General features: G+C 43.3%; 1 protein-coding gene across 2 annotated transcripts in view; it reads right to left on the minus strand.

The window, feature by feature from the left end:
• Positions 1-18,125, minus strand: part of DLEU7 (deleted in lymphocytic leukemia, 7) — a 136,700-nt gene extending 118,575 nt beyond the window's left edge. For both annotated transcript variants that reach the window (XM_025364505.1, XM_025364503.1), the window contains exon 1: positions 17,375-18,125. In XM_025364505.1, coding sequence (XP_025220290.1) covers positions 17,375-17,833 — 459 coding nt within the window. In that variant the 5' untranslated portion in view covers positions 17,834-18,125. The remainder of the gene's footprint in view (positions 1-17,374) is intronic.
• Between the last annotated feature and the right edge of the window lie 1,379 nt (positions 18,126-19,504).

A 19,504-nucleotide genomic window follows, 5' to 3' on the forward strand; every position in this document is an offset into this window, starting at 1 on the left:
ATTAGATCTTTCCCACTTTCTCCTGTGGGCATTTAGTGCTATAAATTTCCTCTAAACACTACTTTAGCTGTGTCCCAGAGATCCTGGTATGTTGTATCTTTGTTCTCATTGGTTTCAAAGAACTTATTTATTTCTGCCTTAATTTTGTTATTTACCCAGCAGTCATTCAGGAATAGGTTGTTCAGTTTCCATGTAGTTGTGTGGTTTTGAGTGAGTTTCTTAATCCTGAGTTCTAATTTCATTACACTGTGGTCCGAGAGACTGTTTGTTATGATTTCCATTCTTTTGCATTTGCTGAGGAGTGTTCAACATATGCAAATCAATAAATGTAATTCATACATAAACAGAACCCATGGCAAAAACCACATGATTATCTCAATAGATGCATAAAAGGCCTTTGATAAAATTCAACAGCCCTTCATGCTAAAAACTCTTAAGAAACTAGGTATTGATGAAACATATCTCAAAATAATAAGAGCTATTTATGACAAACCCACAGCCAATATCATACTGAATGGGCAAAAGCTGGAAGCATTCCCTTTGAAAAACCAGCACAAGACAAGGACACCCTCTCTCACCACTCCTATTCAACATAGTATTGGAAGTTCTGGCCAGGGCAATCAGGCAAGAGAATGAAATAAAGCATATTCAAACAGGAAGAGAGGAAGTCAAATTGTCTCTGTTTGCAGATGGCATTATTGTATATTCAGAAAACTCCATAGTCTCAGCCCAAAATCTCCTTAAGCTGATAAGCAACTTCAGCAAAGTCTCAGGATATAAAATCAAGGTGCAAAAATCACAAGCATTCCTATACACCAATAATAGAGAGCCAAATCATGAGTGAACTCTCATTCACAATTGCTACAAAGAGAATAAAATACCAAGGAATACAAATTACAAGGGATGTGAAGGACCTCTTCAAGGAGAACTACAAACTACTGCTCAAGGAAATAAGAGAGGACACAAACAAATGGAAAAACATTCCATGTTCATGGATAGGAAGAATCAATATTGTGAAAATGGCCATACTGCCCAAGGTAATTTATAGATTCAATGCTATTCCCATCAAGTTACCATTGACTTTCTTCACAGAATTAGAAAAAACTGCTTTAAATTGCATATGGAACCAAAAAAGAGCCTGTATAGACAAGACAATCCTAAAGAAAAAGTACAAAGCTGGAGGCATTATGCTACCTGACTTCAAACTATACTACAAGGCTACAGTAACCAAAACAGCATGGTACTGGTACCAAACCATATATACAGACCAATGGAACAGAACTGAGGCCTCAGAAATAACACCATACATCTACAACCATCTGATCTTTGACAAACCTGACAAAAAAAAGCAATGGGGAAAGGATTCCCTATTTAATAAATAGTGTTGGGAAAACTGACTAGCCATATGCCGAAAACTGAAACTGGACCCCTTCCTTACACCTTATACAAAAATTAACTTGAGATAGATTAAAGACTTAAATATAAGACCTAAAACCATAAAAACCCTAGAAAGAAACCTAGGCAATACCATCAGGACATAGACATGGGCAAAGATTTCATGAGTAAAACACCAAAAGCAATGGCAACAAAAGCCAAAATTGATAAATAGGATCTAATTAAACTAAAGGCTTATGCACAGCAAAAGAAACTATCATCAGAGTGAACAGGCAACCTACAGAATGGGAGAAAATTTTTGCAATCCATACATCTGAAAAAGGGCTAATATCCAGAATCTACAAGGAATTTAAACAAATTTACAAGAAAAAAACAACCCCATCAAAAAGTGGGCAAAGGATATGAACAGACACTTCTCAAAAGAAGACATCTGTGCAGCCAGCAAACATACGAAAAGAAAGCTAATCATCACTGGTCATTAGAGAAGTGCAAATCAAAACCATAATGAGATACCATCTTATGCCAGTTAGAACGGAGATCATTAAAAAGTCAGGAAACACAGATACTAGAATGTATGTGGAGAAATAGGAATGCTTTTACACTGTTGGTGGGAGTGTAAATTAGTTCAACCATTGTGGAAGACAGTGTGGCGATTCCTCAAGGATCTAGAACCAGAAATACCATTAGGCCCAGCAATCCTATTACTGGGTATGGACCCAAAGGATTATAAGTCATTCTACTATAAAGACACCTGCATGCGTATGTTTATTGCAGCACTCTTCACAATAACAAAGACTTGGAACCAACCGAAATGCCCATCAATCATAGACTAGATAAAGAAAATGTGGCACATGCACACCATGGAATACTATGCAGCCATTAAAAAGGATGAGTTCATGTCTTTTGCAGGGACACGGATGAAGCCATCATTGTCAGCAAACTAACACAGGAACAGAAAACCAAACACTGCATGTTCTCACTCATAAGTGGGAGTTGAAGAATGAGAGCACATGTAAACAGGGAGGGGAATATCACACACCGGGGCCTGTAGGGGGGGGGGGGCTAGGGGAGGGATAGCATTAGAAGAAATACCTAACGTAGATCATGGATTGATGGGTGCAGCAAACCACCATGGCACACGTATACCTATGTAACAAACCTGCACGTTCTGCACAGAACTTAAACTATAATAAAAAAATTAACTCCTCTATTTCAGAACTTAAACATTCATCAGACTCACCCCAGATCCCAAATGATGCCAGGTACAGTAATGACTTACAGAGCCATGCTCAGCCATGTGGTGCGGGAGACAAGACTGGCAGGAATTACAGAGCTATAGCTGCTCCGGCAGGGCGACAGGGGCATCTTGGAAGCAAGCGGGAGAAGCACTAAACCAGTTTTGGGATGGAACAAAATGCCTACAGGTGAATCGTTTCATATTTCTTTTTTGGCCATCTTCACACTATTTTTCTTAAGGTTGACTGAGTGTTATGAGTGGTACAAAGCTCAAAAATTGGCAAGGATCGCATCCAAATGGAAGACTGGCCTGTTGGCCCATCCCTCCTCCCTGCAGCGTAATTGAGAGGGCTTGGCTATTCGAAAGATATTCAAGGCATGGAATCTTCTACACCCCATGTAGAATTGCAGATGACATTATTGTATATTCAGAAAACCCCATCATCTCAGCCCAAAATCTCCTTAAGCTGATAAGCAACTTCAGCAAAGTCTCAGGATACAAAATCAATGTGCAAAAATCACAAGCATTCCTATACACCAATAATAGACAAACAGAGAGCCAAATCATGAGAGAGCTCCCATTCACAATTGCTACAAAGAGAATAAAATACCAAGGAATACAAATTACAAGGGATGGGAAGGACCTCTTCAAGGAGAACTACAAACCACTGAGCTAATCAGAGACCGCCCAGCTGGAGGTCTCCTTTCCTCAGCTCTGTTCTTTCCTACCCGCTGTGAGGGAGGTCTCTCAGAAAAACCACCACACCGTGTACTTTTCTGCATTCCGCATTGTGCATTTATTAGGAATGCACACATCTGGAATTCTTGAACAACTGAAAATGCACCTGCAAAGTCTTAAAAGGAAAGACAAGCTAAGCCTTTTTTTAAAGCTTGGTACTGAAAATAAACACTCTCATCATAACTGAAGTCTTGAAGACAAAAAGAATCTAGCAGTGTGAGTCCATTTGAGAGCCTGTTTTCCGAAACCAATGCCAGTGGATAGTAAAGTCAAAAACCCAATATGACTTAATCGGCTCTAAAATGCAGATAACATTTAAACAAGCCACATGGATTGTGCTTTTTTCTCCTACCATGTCACCTTCAAAATCACTTCTACATAAATTGTAGATCAGTTCGTACTCAACCACCGGCTTTACAGCAAGTTGGCTCTTTTCAAAAGAGTCACGTCTTGAGATACCTTGAGTTTTATTCTCTTACACTGGCCTCCACAAGCTTGTTTCTTCTCACGTTTCCCCCTCTAGCTCTCCCTGAAGGCTTCATGTCCTCTACAGAGAGCATGAAAGAAACAGATGGAGAGATGGGGGTGGGAGGGCAGAGAGAAAGAGAACAGAAGAGAAGAAAGAGAAGGAAAGAGAGAGGGGAAGAAGAAAGAGACAGAGGGAAGAAAGAAAAAAAGAGGCCGGAGGCGGTGGCTCACGCCTGTAATCCCAGCACTTTGGGAGGCTGAGATGGGCGGATCACGAGGTCAGGAGATCGAGATCATCCTGGCTAACACAGTGAAACCCCATCTCTTTTTTTGCATTACCCCAAATGCAAAAAAATTAGCCAGGCGCGGTGGCAGGCGCCTGTAGTCCCAGCTACTCGGGAGGCTGAGGCAGGAGAATGGCTTGAACCTGGGAGGCAGAGCTTGCAGTGGGCCGAGATGGCGCCACTGCACTCCAGCCTGGGCAACAGAGCGAGGCTCCGTCTCAGAAAAGGAAAAAAAAAAAAAAAAAAAGGAAAGAAAAAAGAAAGAGAGAAAGGAAGGAAGCAAAGAAGGAAGAAGTCTGTGTTGGGGCCTGTCCTTAGTAAACTTCTGCCTGGCCAGCAGGTTGCTCTCCACTAAAGCAGTCCAGTGCTGGGCCCAACAAAAGAATACAAATCCCTTCTCCAGACCCATTAGCACCCTCTACACTGGATGTCTACATAAAAGGGGAGTGATTTTTTCTGTTTTACTGGGATGTTGTGGAAAACATACTATCATGAATCATGATTTGCCCTAACTTCATTTGGTTCATCAACATCTGGCTTTGAACTACAAATCACAGGGCCCAGAACAGTCATCCATCACCTGAACCCAAGGTCAGTCTCAATAGATGTGTAACTGTGTATTAATAAAACACCCAATGAAGAAGCAAAGTATTAGCCAGTCACCATTAAAAAGTCTATCATCCACAGGAAATTAAACATTTTTACTTGTGGTAGACCCACTGGAAATGCTCACAAATAACTAAGGCTCCTGATGCATTTGCTTTGGGTACAGCACCGTTTCCAGTTGAAAATCCAGTCAAAAGCACTTTTGTGATGGGTATAAGCACTTGATTCAGGGGTGCTCACCAGGCAAACCCAAAAATGGTAAAATAAAACACTGTAACATTTTCACCAAGATGTCAAACATAAGTAGTTTTGTTTTAGGCCTTTCCCGAAGTATCTCTCCCCAAATGTTCATTTCAGAAAGCTTTTAGGTCCTGATTTTCATATCATTCATATTATAAGAAATTGCAAATCTATACATAAGCTACTTCTAGAGCAGTCACCATATCCATGGGTTAGGGGGAGAGAATAACAGAAATTCTGTGACTCATCACTGCACCTTTTTTCTAACATAAAAGCATGATTTTGTCACAGATAATGAGCACCACCTTGGCTATGGCTACTGATTATATAACCGTGAGCATTTATGTCTTCAATAGTATGTTAGTAGTCTTTGAAGACACAATTCTCAAATTTGCAGAAGCTGGTTTCACTTGTTCAGAGGAAGACATTGATGATGAGTGCTTTTTTCCCCAATGGGAAAAAGATTTGATTATTATTTTATTATTATTACCGTTAAAAGGTTGATGCCTCATGGATTCTTACTGACTGTTATTTTTATGAATTCTATTCTTGATAGTACCAAATATAGATACTTCTGGAAAGTGACAGCGGCACATTCAGTTTTCAAAGTTTGCTAATGAGAAGGAAGGGAAGTATGGGGACTCATGGGGCTGGCTACATAGAGAAAGCTTTGAGCATGTTTATGAACCAAAAGGGTCAGCAGAGAGGGGGCAGTAGAAAATATAAGAAGAGAGAAAGTTGATAGAAACAACTCCAGGGGCAAATGAAAGATTTGCTTATTATTATTTTTTTTTAACCAATGGGCAAAAAAAGCACTCATCATCAATGTCTTCCTCTGAACAAGTCAATATTTTTTTTTTTTTTTTTAATTTATTTATTATTATTATACTGTAAGTTGTAGGGTACATGTGCATAACGTGCAGGTTTGTTACATATGTATACTTGTGCCTTGTTGGTGTGCTGCACCCATCAACTCGTCATTTACATCAGGTATAACTCCCAATGCAATCCCTCCCCCCGCCCCCCTCCCCATGATAGGCCCCGGTGTGTGATGTTCCCCTTCCCGAGTCCAAGTGATCTCATTGTTCAGTTCCCACCTATGAGTGAGAACATGCGGTGTTTGGTTTTCTGTTCTTGTGATAGTTTGCTAAGAATGATGGATTCCAGCTGCATCCATGTCCCTACAAAGGACACAAACTCATCCTTTTTTATGGCTGCATAGTATTCCATGGTGTATATATGCCACATTTTCTTAATCCAATCTGTCACTGATGGACATTTGGGTTGATTCCAAGTCTTTGCTATTGTGAATAGTGCTGCAATAAACATACGTGTGCATGTGTCTTTATAGCAGCATAATTTATAATCCTTTGGGTATATACCCAGTAATGGGATGGCTGGGTCATATGGTACATCTAGTTCTAGATCCTTGAGGAATCGCCATACTGTTTTCCATAATGGTTGAACTAGTTTACAATCCCACCAACAGTGTAAAAGTGTTCCTATTTCTCCACATCCTCTCCAGCACCTGTTGTTTCCTGACTTTTGAATGATCGCCATTCTAACTGGTGTGAGATGGTATCTCATTGTGGTTTTGATTTGCATTTCTCTGATGGCCAGTGATGATGAGCATTTTTTCATGTGTTTGTTGGCTGTATGAATGTCTTCTTTTGAGAAATGTCTATTCATATCCTTTGCCCACTTTTTGATGGGGTTGTTTGTTTTTTTCTTGTAAATTTGTTGGAGTTCTTTGTAGGTTCTGGATATTAGCCCTTTGTCAGATGAGTAGATTGCAAAAATTTTCTCCCAATCTGTAGGTTGCCTGTTCACTCTGATGGTAGTTTCTTTTGCTGTGCAGAAGCTCTTTAGTTTAATGAGATCCCATTTGTCAATTTTGGCTTTTGCTGCCGTTGCTTTTGGTGTTTTAGACATGAAGTCTTTGCCCATGCCTATGTCCTGAATGGTACTACCTAGGTTTTCCTCTAGGATTTTTATGGTATTAGGTCTAACATTTAAGTCTCTAATCCATCTTGAATTAATTTTCGTATAAGGAGTAAGGAAAGGATCCAGTTTCAGCTTTCTACTTATGGCTAGCCAATTTTCCCAGCACCATTTATTAAATAGGGAATCCTTTCCCCATTTCTTGTTTCTCTCAGGTTTGTCAAAGATCAGATGGCTGTAGATGTGTGGTATTATTTCTGAGGACTCTGTTCTGTTCCATTGGTCTATATCTCTGTTTTGGTACCAGTACCATGCTGTTTTGGTTACTGTAGCCTTGTAGTATAGTTTGAAGTCAGGTAGCGTGATGCCTCCAGCTTTGTTCTTTTGACTTAGGATTGTCTTGGAGATGCGGGCTCTTTTTTGGTTCCATATGAACTTTAAAGCAGTTTTTTCCAATTCTGTGAAGAAACTCATTGGTAGCTTGATGGGGATGGCATTGAATCTATAAATTACCTTGGGCAGTATGGCCATTTTCACAATATTGATTCTTCCTATCCATGAGCATGGTATGTTCTTCCATTTGTTTGTGTCCTCTTTTATTTCACTGAGCAGTGGTTTGTAGTTCTCCTTGAAGAGGTCCTTTACATCCCTTGTAAGTTGGATTCCTAGGTATTTTATTCTCTTTGAAGCAATTGTGAATGGAAGTTCATTCCTGATTTGGCTCTCTGTTTGTCTGTTACTGGTGTATAAGAATGCTTGTGATTTTTGCACATTAATTTTGTATCCTGAGACTTTGCTGAAGTTGCTTATCAGCTTAAGGAGATTTTGGGCTGAGACAATGGGGTTTTCTAAATATACAATCATGTCATCTGCAAAGAGGGACAATTTGACTTCTTCTTTTCCTAACTGAATACCCTTGATTTCTTTCTCTTGCCTGATTGCCCTAGCCAGAACTTCCAACACTATGTTGAATAGGAGTGGTGAGAGAGGGCATCCCTGTCTTGTGCCAGTTTTCAAAGGGAATTTTTCCAGTTTTTGCCCATTCAGTATGATATTGGCTGTGGGTTTGTCATAAATAGCTCTTATTATTTTGAGGTACGTTCCATCAATACCAAATTTATTGAGCGTTTTTAGCATGAAGGGCTGTTGAATTTTGTCAAAAGCCTTTTCTGCATCTATTGAAATAATCATGTGGTTCTTGTCTTTGGTTCTGTTTATATGCTGGATTATGTTTATTGATTTGCGAATGTTGAACCAGCCTTGCATCCCAGGGATGAAGCCCACTTGATCATGGTGGATAAGCTTTTTGATGTGTTGCTGAATCCGGTTTGCCAGTATTTTATTGGGGATTTTTGCATCGATGTTCATCAGGGATATTGGTCTAAAATTCTCTTTTTTTGTTGTATCTCTGCCAGGCTTTGGTATCAGGATGATGTTGGCCTCATAAAATGAGTTAGGGAGGATTCCCTCTTTTTCTATTGATTGGAATAGTTTCAGAAGGAATGGTACCAACTCCTCCTTGTACCTCTGGTAGAATTCAGCTGTGAATCCATCTGGTCCTGGACTTTTTTTGGTTGGTAGGCTATTAATTGTTGCCTCAATTTCAGAGCCTGCTATTGGTCTATTCAGGGATTCAACTTCTTCCTGGTTTAGTCTTGGAAGAGTGTAAGTGTCCAGGAAATTATCCATTTCTTCTAGATTTTCCAGTTTATTTGCGTAGAGGTGTTTATAGTATTCTCTGATGGTAGTTTGTATTTCTGTGGGGTCGGTGGTGATATCCCCTTTTTCATTTTTAATTGCGTCGATTTGATTCTTCTCTCTTTTCTTCTTTATTAGTCTTGCTAGTGGTCTGTCAATTTTGTTGATCTTTTCAAAAAACCAACTCCTGGATTCATTGATTTTTTGGAGGGTTTTTTGTGTCTCTATCTCCTTCAGTTCTGCTCTGATCTTAGTTATTTCTAGCCTTCTGCTAGCTTTCGAATGTGTTTGCTCTTGCTTCTCTAGTTCTTTTAATTGCGATGTTAGAGTGTCAATTTTAGATCTTTCCTGCTTTCTCTTGTGGGCATTTAGTGCTATAAATTTCCCTCTACACACTGCTTTAAATGTGTCCCAGAGATTCTGGTATGTTGTATCTTTGTTCTCATTGGTTTCAAAGAACATCTTTATTTCTGCCTTCATTTCGTTATGTACCCAGTAGTCATTCAGGAGCAGGTTGTTCAGTTTCCATGTAGTTGAGCGGTTTTGATTGAGTTTCTTAGTCCTGAGTTCTAGTTTGATTGCACTGTGGTCTGAGAGACAGTTTGTTATAATTTCTGTTCTTGTACATTTGCTGAGGAGTGCTTTACTTCCAATTACGTGGTCAATTTTGGAATAAGTACGATGTGGTGCTGAGAAGAATGTATATTCTGTTGATTTGGGGTGGAGAGTTCTATAGATGTCTATTAGATCTGCTTGCTGCAGAGATGAGTTCAGTTCCTGGATATCCTTGTTAACTTTCTGTCTCGTTGATCTGTCTAATGTTGACAATGGAGTGTTGAGGTCTCCCATTATTATTGTATGGGAGTCTAAGTCTCTTTGTAAGTCTCTAAGGACTTGCTTTATGAATCTGGGTGCTCCTGTATTGGGTGCATATATATTTAGGATAGTTAGCTCTTCCTGTTGAATTGATCCCTTTACCATTATGTAATGGCCTTCTTTGTCTCTTTTGATCTTTGATGGTTTAAAGTCTGTTTTATCAGAGACTAGTATTGCAACCCCCGCTTTTTTTTGTTCTCCATTTGCTTGGTAAATCTTCCTCCATCCCTTTATTTTGAGCCTATGTATGTCTCTGCGTGTGAGATGGGTCTCCTGAATACAGCAGACTGATGGGTCTTGACTCTTTATCCAGTTTGCCAGTCTGTGTCTCTTAATTGGAGCATTTAGTCCATTTACATTTAAGGTTAAGATTGTTATGTGTGAACTTGATCCTGCCATTATGATATTAACTGGTTATTTTGCTCATTAGTTGATGCAGTTTCTTCCTAGCCTCGATGGTCTTTACATTTTGGCATGTTTTTGAGATGGCTGGTACCGGTTGTTCCTTTCCATGTTGAGTGCTTCCTTCAGGGTCTCTTGTAAGGCAGGCCTAGTGGTGACAAAATCTCTAAGCATTTGCTTATCTGTAAAGGATTTTATTTCTCCTTCACTTATGAAACTGAGTTTGGCTGGATATGAAATTCTGGGTTTAAAATTCTTTTCTTTAAGAATGTTGAATATTGGCCCCCACTCTCTTCTGGCTTGTAGAGTTTCTGCCGAGAGATCTGCTGTGAGTCTGATGGGCTTCCCTTTGTGGGTAACCCGACCTTTCTCTCTGGCTGCCCTTAAGATTTTTTCCTTCATTTCAACTTTGGTGAATCTGGCAATTATGTGTCTTGGAGTTGCTCTTCTCGAGGAGTATCTTTGTGGCGTTCTCTGTATTTCCTGGATTTGAATGTTGGCCTGCCCTACTAGGTTGGGGAAGTTCTCCTGGATGATATCCTGAAGAGTGTTTTCCAACTTGGTTCCATTTTCCCCCTCACTTTCAGGCACCCCAATCAGACGTAGATTTGGTCTTTTTACATAATCCCATACTTCTTGCAGGCTTTGTTCATTTCTTTTTCTTCTTTTTTCTTTTGGTTTCTCTTCTCGCTTCATTTCATTCATTTGATCCTCAATTGCTGATACTCTTTCTTCCAGTTGATCGAGTCGGTTACTGAAGCTTGTGCATTTGTCACGTATTTCTCGTGTCATGGTTTTCATCTCTTTCATTTCGTTTATGACCTTCTCTGCATTAATTAGTCTAGCCGTCAATTCTTCCACTTTTTTTTCAAGATTTTTAGTTTCTTTGCGCTGGGTACGTAATTCCTCCTTTAGCTCTGAGAAATTTGATGGACTGAAGCCTTCTTCTCTCATCTCGTCAAAGTCATTCTCCGCCCAGCTTTGATCCGTTGCTGGCGATGAGCTGCGCTCCTTTGCCGGGGGAGATGCGCTCTTGTTTTTTGAATTTCCAGCTTTTCTGCCCTGCTTTTTCCCCATCTTTGTGGTTTTATCTGCCTCTGGTCTTTGATGATGGTGATGTACTGATGGGGTTTTGGTGTAGGTGTCCTTCCTGTTTGATAGTTTTCCTTCTAACAGTCAGGACCCTCAGCTGTAGGTCTGTTGGAGATTGCTTGAGGTCCACTCCAGACCCTGTTTGCCTGGGTATCAGCAGCAGAGGCTGCAGAAGATAGAATATTTCTGACCAGCAAGTGTACCTGTCTGATTCTTGCTTTGGAAGCTTCCTCTCAGGGGTGTACTCCACCCTGTGAGGTGTGGGGTGTCAGACTGCCCCTAGTGGGGGATGTCTCCCAGTTAGGCTACTCAGGGGTCAGGGACCCGCTTGAGCAGGGAGTCTGTCCCTTCTCAGATCTCAACCTCCGTGTTGGGAGATCCACTGCTCTCTTCAAAGCTGTCAGACAGAGTCGTTTGCGTCTGCAGAGGTGTCTGCTGCTTTGTTATTGTTTTCTGTGCCCTGCCCCCAGAGGTGGAGTCTACAGAGACAGGCAGGTTTCCTTGAGCTGCTGTGAGCTCCACCCAGTTCGAGCTTCCCAGCAGCTTTGTTTACCTACTTAAGCCTCAGCAATGGCGGGCGCCCCTCCCCCAGCCTCGCTGCTGCCTTGCCGGTAGATCACAGACTGCTGTGATAGCAATGAGGGAGGCTCCGTGGGTGTGGGACCCTCCCGGCCAGGTGTGGGATATGATCTCCTGGTGTGCCTGTTTGCTCAAAGCGCAGTATTGGGGTGGGAGTTACCCGATTCTCCAGGTGTTGTGTGTCTCAGTTCCCCTGGCTAGGAAAAGGGATTCCCTTCCCCCTTGCGCTTCTCAGGTGAGGCAATGCCTCGCCCTGCTTCAGCTCTCGCTGGTCGGGCTGCAGCAGCTGACCAGTACCGATCGTCCGGCACTCCCCAGTGAGATGAACCCAGTACCTCAGTTGAAAATGCCGAAATCACCGGTCTTCTGTGTCGCTGGCGCTGGGAGTTGAAGACTGGAGCTGCTCCTATTCGGCCATCTTGCTCCGCCCCCAACAAGTCAATATTCACACTTGCAGTTTGCAATGACTGTGAAGCCAAAGCCAGCAGTTTTATGACTGCTGCTCTTGCACCACAGAATGAGAAAACCAGCAAGGACTATCAAACATGCGGGAATAATAATGCACTCATTGAAACGGGTGAGCTCACAGGCAGGTTTCATCTACAAGGGCAAAAACGTTCTTCTGCCTCTGAAAGTGAGCTTCCGCCACAATTTCCATGAAACTTGCTTCAGAACAGAACTCTTGGAAACTATAAATGTTTTTAATTCTCAAAAGAAGATAGACAAAACTCAATCAGAGTAACTCGTCATTGGCTTGGCTAACGGTCCCTATGTGAATTAGTCATTTTCAGCAGTTCAAAAAATCCTAGACTAGCTTCCTCCTGGTGTCCTGCACGCTTCTATGCTCCCTTCAGGTGGCAAATGTTGAAGGCATTCCTGCTAGTATTACTAGTTTGATAGTGATTTCCTGATTTTACCTAGTGCTTTCTGTCACTCTATCAGGCCGCCACAATGGAAGGAGGTGCAGAGATCATTCAGTGTTATGGACTAAACTGTGTGGTCCCCTCATTCACATGCTCAACCCCCAATGTGACTGTATTTGGAGATAGGCTCTTAGCGAGGCAATTGAGGTAAAATGAAGTTATAAAGCGGCTCAACTCTGATAAGACTGGTGTTCTTCTAAGAGACACCAAGACATGCAAAGCTTTCTCTCTCTGCCTGCACACACTGTGGATGGGCCATGTGAGGACGCAGCAAGAAGGCAGCTGTCTGCAAGCCAGGAAGGAAGCTCTTACTAGAAATGGAATTTGTTGGCACCGTGATTTTGGACTTCCAACCTCCAGAACAGGGAGAATATAAATGTCTGTTATTTAAGTCACCCCGTCTGTGGTATTTTGCTATGGCAGCTCCGCTGGCTACGATGTGACTGTTGTAGTCCAAGCAGTGTACACAGTACACAGCATGTACGACTATCGCCCCTAAGATCTCTCATGTACACAATTTGAGCATGATGTTCATAACGCCCCTAAGGGCAACACTGTGATGTAGGAGAATAAGTTAGATAAAACCCATCGCTTCTTAGCTGCAGGGTCTTGAGCAAAGTCCTCAATTCCTCCAAGCCTCAGTTTCCTCCTGTTATAAATGTTTGTTAAGCTGGTTAAATCTAGCCTCGGCACCAAATTTAATAAGATTCGGTACTGTTAAGCATTTTTCATCCACCATGAAGAAACCCACTGCATGGGTGTTTGCATGTGTATGCTGATTTCTAAGTGTTCAAAGGAATATTGTGTTGGTTTCTTTAATTAAAGAGTAAAATTCTATTTTAAAATGTCTGTTATCATTGTGGTGAGAATTTTTCTGCCTTCATGCCTGCAAATTTCACTGTCTTAACCTTCTGGTGGATTGATCAGTGAGTCACTCACTGGTGACACCTCTAAGCCTATCACTAGGCATGAGGCTAAAGCTGACCTCTAGATAGTGTAGGCTTCCTGGAAATCTCTTTGGATCATCCTAAGTCTGCTTTTGTCAATAGTTCCAGAAAAATAGACACAGAGTTAATGGATCATATTCATTAATATCAAGAATAGAATTTACAAAAGTAACAGTCAATAAGAATTCATGAGGCATCAATCTGTTAACAGTAATAATAATGATAATCATAATAACTCAGATAGATGGAGACTAACTTTGGGAAGCCACTGACTAAATGTATGATCTCAGTAACCCTTTAGGTTAGATACCATTATCCTCACTATACAGGGAGGAAACTGAGGGACAGAAAGGCTAAATAACTTACCCAAGGGCCAATGTAGGAAGTGGCAGAGTAGGTTTGAAATGCTCCGTGGGACATGACTGCTGTGCTATGCTGTCTCCACTGCAGGATCTCTAATGCCTGTCAACTGCGTCATGGGCTTTAGTTCAAGTGAATCTCCCTCCTACCTTCTGTGGTAAGTAACACCACCAAAGAGATCTGATGCTGGAGAGGTTCCCACGTACTTCTAAATGATACACAGTAGTTATTTCCATTCACAGAAATCCTCCTGCAAGGATTTCTGAAATCATTCTATTGTATAAAATCTGTATGTTCCTGATTTAAAAATATACAAAACATCCTTCCAAGTCATTTGAATTAACACTAGTATTGAGGAAGCTAAGTCTGCATAACCAGCCCCCTGGAAAGACAGAATGCCATCTCCTCAAGTCTAAGTGCTGTGTAATCATTAATCTACAAACCAAATGGAGATATTACCTGTTCTGCAAACAGCAAATCAAACAAAATTCCTAGGTGCTGGCCCGGTGCGGTGGCTCAAGCCTGTAATCCCAGCACTTTGGGAGGCCGAGACGGGCGGATCACGAGGTCCGCTTTAGCCAGGAGATCGAGATCATCCTGGCTAACCCAGTGAAACCCCGTCTCTACTAAAAAAAAAAAAAAAAAACTAGCCGGGCAAGGTGCCGGGCGCCTGTAATCCCAGCTACTTGGGAGGCTGAGGCAGGAGAATGGCGTAAACCCGGGGCGGAGCTTGCCGTGAGCTGAGATCCGGCCGCTGCACTCCAGCCTGGGTGACAGAGCGAGACTCCGTCTCAAAAAAAAAAAAAAAAAAAAAAAAAATTTCCTAGGTGCTGCCAAGGGAACAAATCATACAGAGAAACTGCTCTCTGCTTGTCTCTTGAAAGCCCTGGCTATTTCCAGGGGCCCTAAAACTCATTATCCCCCTGCGGGTGAACAGCAGACTCCAGTAGCTGTATATTTCTAGAAAGTGGCAGCAATACATCTAAATGTTTTCAGTTTGCTCATGACAGGAAGGGAAGGATGGGGATTCAAGGGGTGGGTAGGTAAAGAGTGTTATGGACCAAGAGGGTCAGCAGAGAGGGGGCAGTAGAAAATGTAAGGAGAGAGAAAATTGATAGAAACAGGTCCAGGAGTAAGTGAAAGATTTGCTCCGGGGGAATTAACATGAATATACGTGGGGATGGGGGGCAGCATTTAAATTTTAGAGACAAAAATGAAGATGAGTAGAAATGCAATTTTTTAGATAGAAAGATATTTGTGTCCACCAGCCTCTATTTTCTCAGAAAAGGTGTGAGAGGGTTGAGGTTTGGATGAAGAAGGCTTGAGGAGGATGGAAAATGTTTAGAATCAAAACTCAGTTAGAAAGGACTAAAAGGATTTCCAAGTAGAAGTGACTGTGGCATTAAGCTAACATGGCATAGTTTATTGTGGACTGCTTCCAGAGCAGAGGACATGGGGTTTAGTCCATTGCCACGGAGTTGGGTCAAGCCCTTAGAAAATTGTCTTCTGACCTGACTTTCAAATGGAAACCTACCCTTCTATGATTTATCCAGGCTTCTGTGATCTACCTACCCTTTGCTTGCAAGACAATCCAAGGTCCTCAGCATGACACACAGGCCTTTCCCTAACTGGCCCCCATTTGTGTCTCCAGCATCAGTTTTTGCCTTCTGCCATATTGAACTTAACTGTCATTCCTCCAGAGCCTCAGGCCCTTTCAGTGCTGCTGGGCCTTGACCAAAGGATTCCCCTGAAATATTTTTCCCTTTAATGTCTGGGAAATAATATGTACTTTTTTTTTTTAAAGGCTGCCTCCTCTGAGAAGCCTTCCAGGGTCACCTTAGGTAAAACTGATTATCAGTCTCTCTTTTTGCCAGCCTTATCTATGCCCTGTATGTGTTACTGACATCACAAGTTCATATTTCATCCATTTAAAAATGCACTTTTATTCACATTTTTTAAAAATCCCTGAAATAAGCCAGATGTGATGGCATATATTTGTAGTTGCAGCTACTCAGGAGGCTGAGGCGGGAAGATCACTTGAGCCCAGGGCTTGAGGCTGTAGTGTTATGATTGCACCTGTGAATGGCTACCGCACTGCAGCCTTGGCAACACAGGTAGACCTTGTCTCAAAAAAAAAAAAAAAAAAAAAAAAAAAAAAAATCTTAAAGTAGCATGTAACTTATAATCAATGGTGTATCATAGTTTAATGACAGGATTAAAAAAAATTTTGGTGATACCAAAAAAAAGAAAAAGTACATCTTACATTGGAGAGCATTTGGTGAAATGCAGCTTCATTTTCTAACTTTCTAAAGTGAGTGTAAGAGTGCTTCTCATCTTGCCTCCCACCCCACCACCCGCACCACCTTTGGCAGTGTCTGGAGACATTTTTGGCTGTATCAACTTGCGGCGAGGAATATGCTGCTGGCATCTAACAGGCAGAGGCGAGAGATGATGCTAAACATCATACACAGGACAACCCCCAACAACAAAGAATTAGCCAGGTCAAAATGTGAATAGTACAGAGATTGAGAAACCCCGATGTCGAGAAACAATACCTATTTGGGTATATAATAGGCTTTATTATGTTTGATTTTAAATAAATCCTTTACAGTGTATAGTGCAACTTAATATATAGCAACTTTTTCCAAACCTTGGCTTGTGCAGAATAGCAACTCTTGAGACATATTGTAAGCTCTCCTCGTCACCCCTCCCCGACTCCCTTCTGCTAGATGCCCCAGGGGAATCAATACAGCAATGCTCCTGGTCAAAATCTGAAAGCCAAATGTCTCAGAGAGATCTGTGACCTTAAACCAATTAGGTTAGTTAATGGCAAGTCCAGAACTGAAACGCAGACCCCCAGATTTCCACAATCTCACTCAGCCTGGGAGACAGCTGCTCCGTTCCCGAGCTAAATTGGCTAACACAGTTTGGTACCTTAAGAGGAAATGTGCCCTACCTATATGAGCTGGGTGACTTAGCAAGAGTTTAGCATTAGTATTCACGCTTTAACACCCGGGACCCACCTGGCTCTCACCCCCCTTTATGATAATTTAGGTTGACTCTGTAAGACCCCTTAGCTCTGTGGGGAATTGGATTTATGCAAAAAATAATAGTGATTCATGAATGTGAAGGAACTTTAAATAAATGTAGATGATTTCATCATACAAAAGGCAGAAGGGACTTAGTAAGTGTATTTAAGGCTCTGGAGGAAGCGTTATTAATTTGGAAAGTGGGTGGAGGGAGCTGTCCTCTATCCCTACAAGCTGCACGTGTGGAAAGGGCCTTTCCAGCGCAGGAAGCTGATTTCTGTGAGAAAGGAAGGAGTTCCAGGGGGAGATTCTGGCAACGCAGTCCCCACATCTCGGTTGTGCCAGTCAGGCGGGCCTCAGGTGGGTCTGGGGATCCCTGCCTCTTCTGCTGAGTCCCCAGAGTGTCCCCCGCCCCCTTCCTTCTCCCACCGGGGCTGAATCACAGTGGGCAGCAGTGTTTGGGATCCTGCGATCAACCCACCGCCATCCAAGCAGCCCCACCCTTGGAGGAACGGGGGTTGCCCTGCACGTCAGAGGGGATGGCTGGGGCCAGACTCACCTTCAGGTGGATGGGAAAGGACCGCTCCTGCTGGAGGGGCCCCAGCAGCGTCTGCTCCACGTTGACCAGCTCCGAAGTCGAGTCCACCACGCGGGCTAGCGCGCTGCGCATCGCCATCCGGGCCAGGGTGCAGGGCCCGCGGTCCCGGGGGAAGGGCAGCAATTCGGCGCCCCCCTCAGCGCCCCGCACTACCTCCTCCTCTGGGGAGCCCGTCCGGGCCGCGGTCCCCCGATTCCTGGTCCCCATGCCCCCGCCCCGCTCCTCGCGCCAGGGCCCTGGCCGGGCCCGCGGCGGGCCTGAGCGACGGGCTGGAGCGGTGGACACGGGCTCCGGGTCCCGCGGGTTCCCGGGGGCGCCTGGACCGTCCCCCCAGCCCCACTCCTGCTGCAGCAGCTGCAAGGTCTCCAGAGCCACCATTTGGTGGCTGATGGAGGCCACTAAGGGCGCGGGGCTGGCCATCGCCTCCGCCGGCGGCTCGGCGCGCTCCGCGTGCAGGTGGAGCAGCAGGGAGGGAGGCGGGGGCGTTGGGGTCGCCAGGGTCACATTTTCTAACCCGCGGCTCCTCGGCCTCAGGGTCTCACAGCGTGTGTGGTCGGCCCCGCCCCCGGCTCTGAATCGGTGACCCGTGCTGGCCTCTGCCTTCGCCCGAAGTCGGAATCAGGCGCGTTCTGACCCAAACTGCCTGACGCGCTGCTCAGTGTGCACTTGAAAATCAGCGAAATGCTGAGCGCTCGTTCTTCCCTCTCTCCAGGGCTTTGATGAGAAAACGTGCTGCTTTGTGCGGGCGCATCTATCGGCGGGGATACCCCGCCCCCACCTCCTTCGAAGGACGCCTGCCAGTGACCACTGAGGTCTGGGAGGTGGGGGTGCAACAGACCCACCCTGGGGCGAAAGTACGAAGAGCTCTAGAAAAACTTGCAAAAGGAAGACTGTGCCTTTCCCAACCCGAGGGGAATTTTCAGAAACTTGTTGAAGCAGCCTTCAAGGCCTTGCATCCGCCAAACAAAAGAAGGAGGAGTTGAGTATCTAGAAGTTCTGCTCTTCTCTGCTTTGTTCGATGCCACTTGAGCACCGAGAGCCTGGTGGCTGAACTAGCATCAGCAAGCCTCAAGGCCCAGGCCTGGCACTGCCCAGAAAAGCCTAAATGTTTTTTTGTGACACTCCCAAAAGACTTAGGCAGCAAGGTTGAAGTTAATCCTTTTATGAGCCATGAACTTAGGGACAGCTGTACAAATAGTTGCTGTTTTTAATTAAACCCAACATGGCTACTTCCTTAACTTAGAAAAAAGCGACTGGCAGTGTTACGCTTTGATAGATTGGAAACCATGGGTGTGTGATCACACTTAAGAAAATAGAAGATATTTGAGAGGAGTGGTATGGAAAACCAGTCCGGAGCAGCATTGTTCCGGCTTGCTTTCTGCAAGGAAAACCATTAGACAGCCCAACAGCCCAGTAAAGCCTGGGTCGTGGTGCATGCCCATGACAGATAGGTGGGCCCTGGCAGACCTGAGAATGGAATTTCATTCCTCCTTTAGGAGCCAGACAGCACCCTTGGTGCTGTGGAGATCGGGAGAGGCCTTTGAGTGAAAAGGCCACGCTGGTTAGTCTGTGAGTACAAAAGGATCATCAGAAGAGATATGGAGAGGGATGTGGGGTCCTTTAAGGTTTCTTTAACTCTGAGATAGTATGACCCCATACAATCCTCCCAACTTGCCAGCAAAGGTTCCTTCTCCTTCCCAGTGCTTTCTTCGCCTATGAAAACAAATCTGAATGCCAAGATAAAGAAAACCTTTCTTAAACAAAAACGAGTATGTTCACACTAATTATAACTAAGTAAAAATGCATGTCTGTGCATTGACAGAGAGGAAATTACTTTGGAGGGAAGTAAATAGTTTAACGTTGATTAGATTTTCTTGCCATGAAGTTACTTAAGTTCATAATAAAAAATAGAAAAATTTTTCTTTTTTAAAAAAATCCTCAAATGTTGAAATATATTAGGTTTAGCAGAGACTAACCAGCAATAGCAAAAAGGAACCCCTAATTTTCACAAAGCATGTCAGATCTCCAGGGCTGCCTCTCTTTCCAGATACACAGGAAATTCAGTTTCATGGGCTAACCCTTCCACTATCA

The sequence above is a fragment of the Theropithecus gelada genome, chromosome 17 (assembly GCF_003255815.1).
Source record: "Theropithecus gelada isolate Dixy chromosome 17, Tgel_1.0, whole genome shotgun sequence".
Taxonomy (NCBI): Eukaryota; Metazoa; Chordata; class Mammalia; order Primates; family Cercopithecidae; genus Theropithecus; species Theropithecus gelada.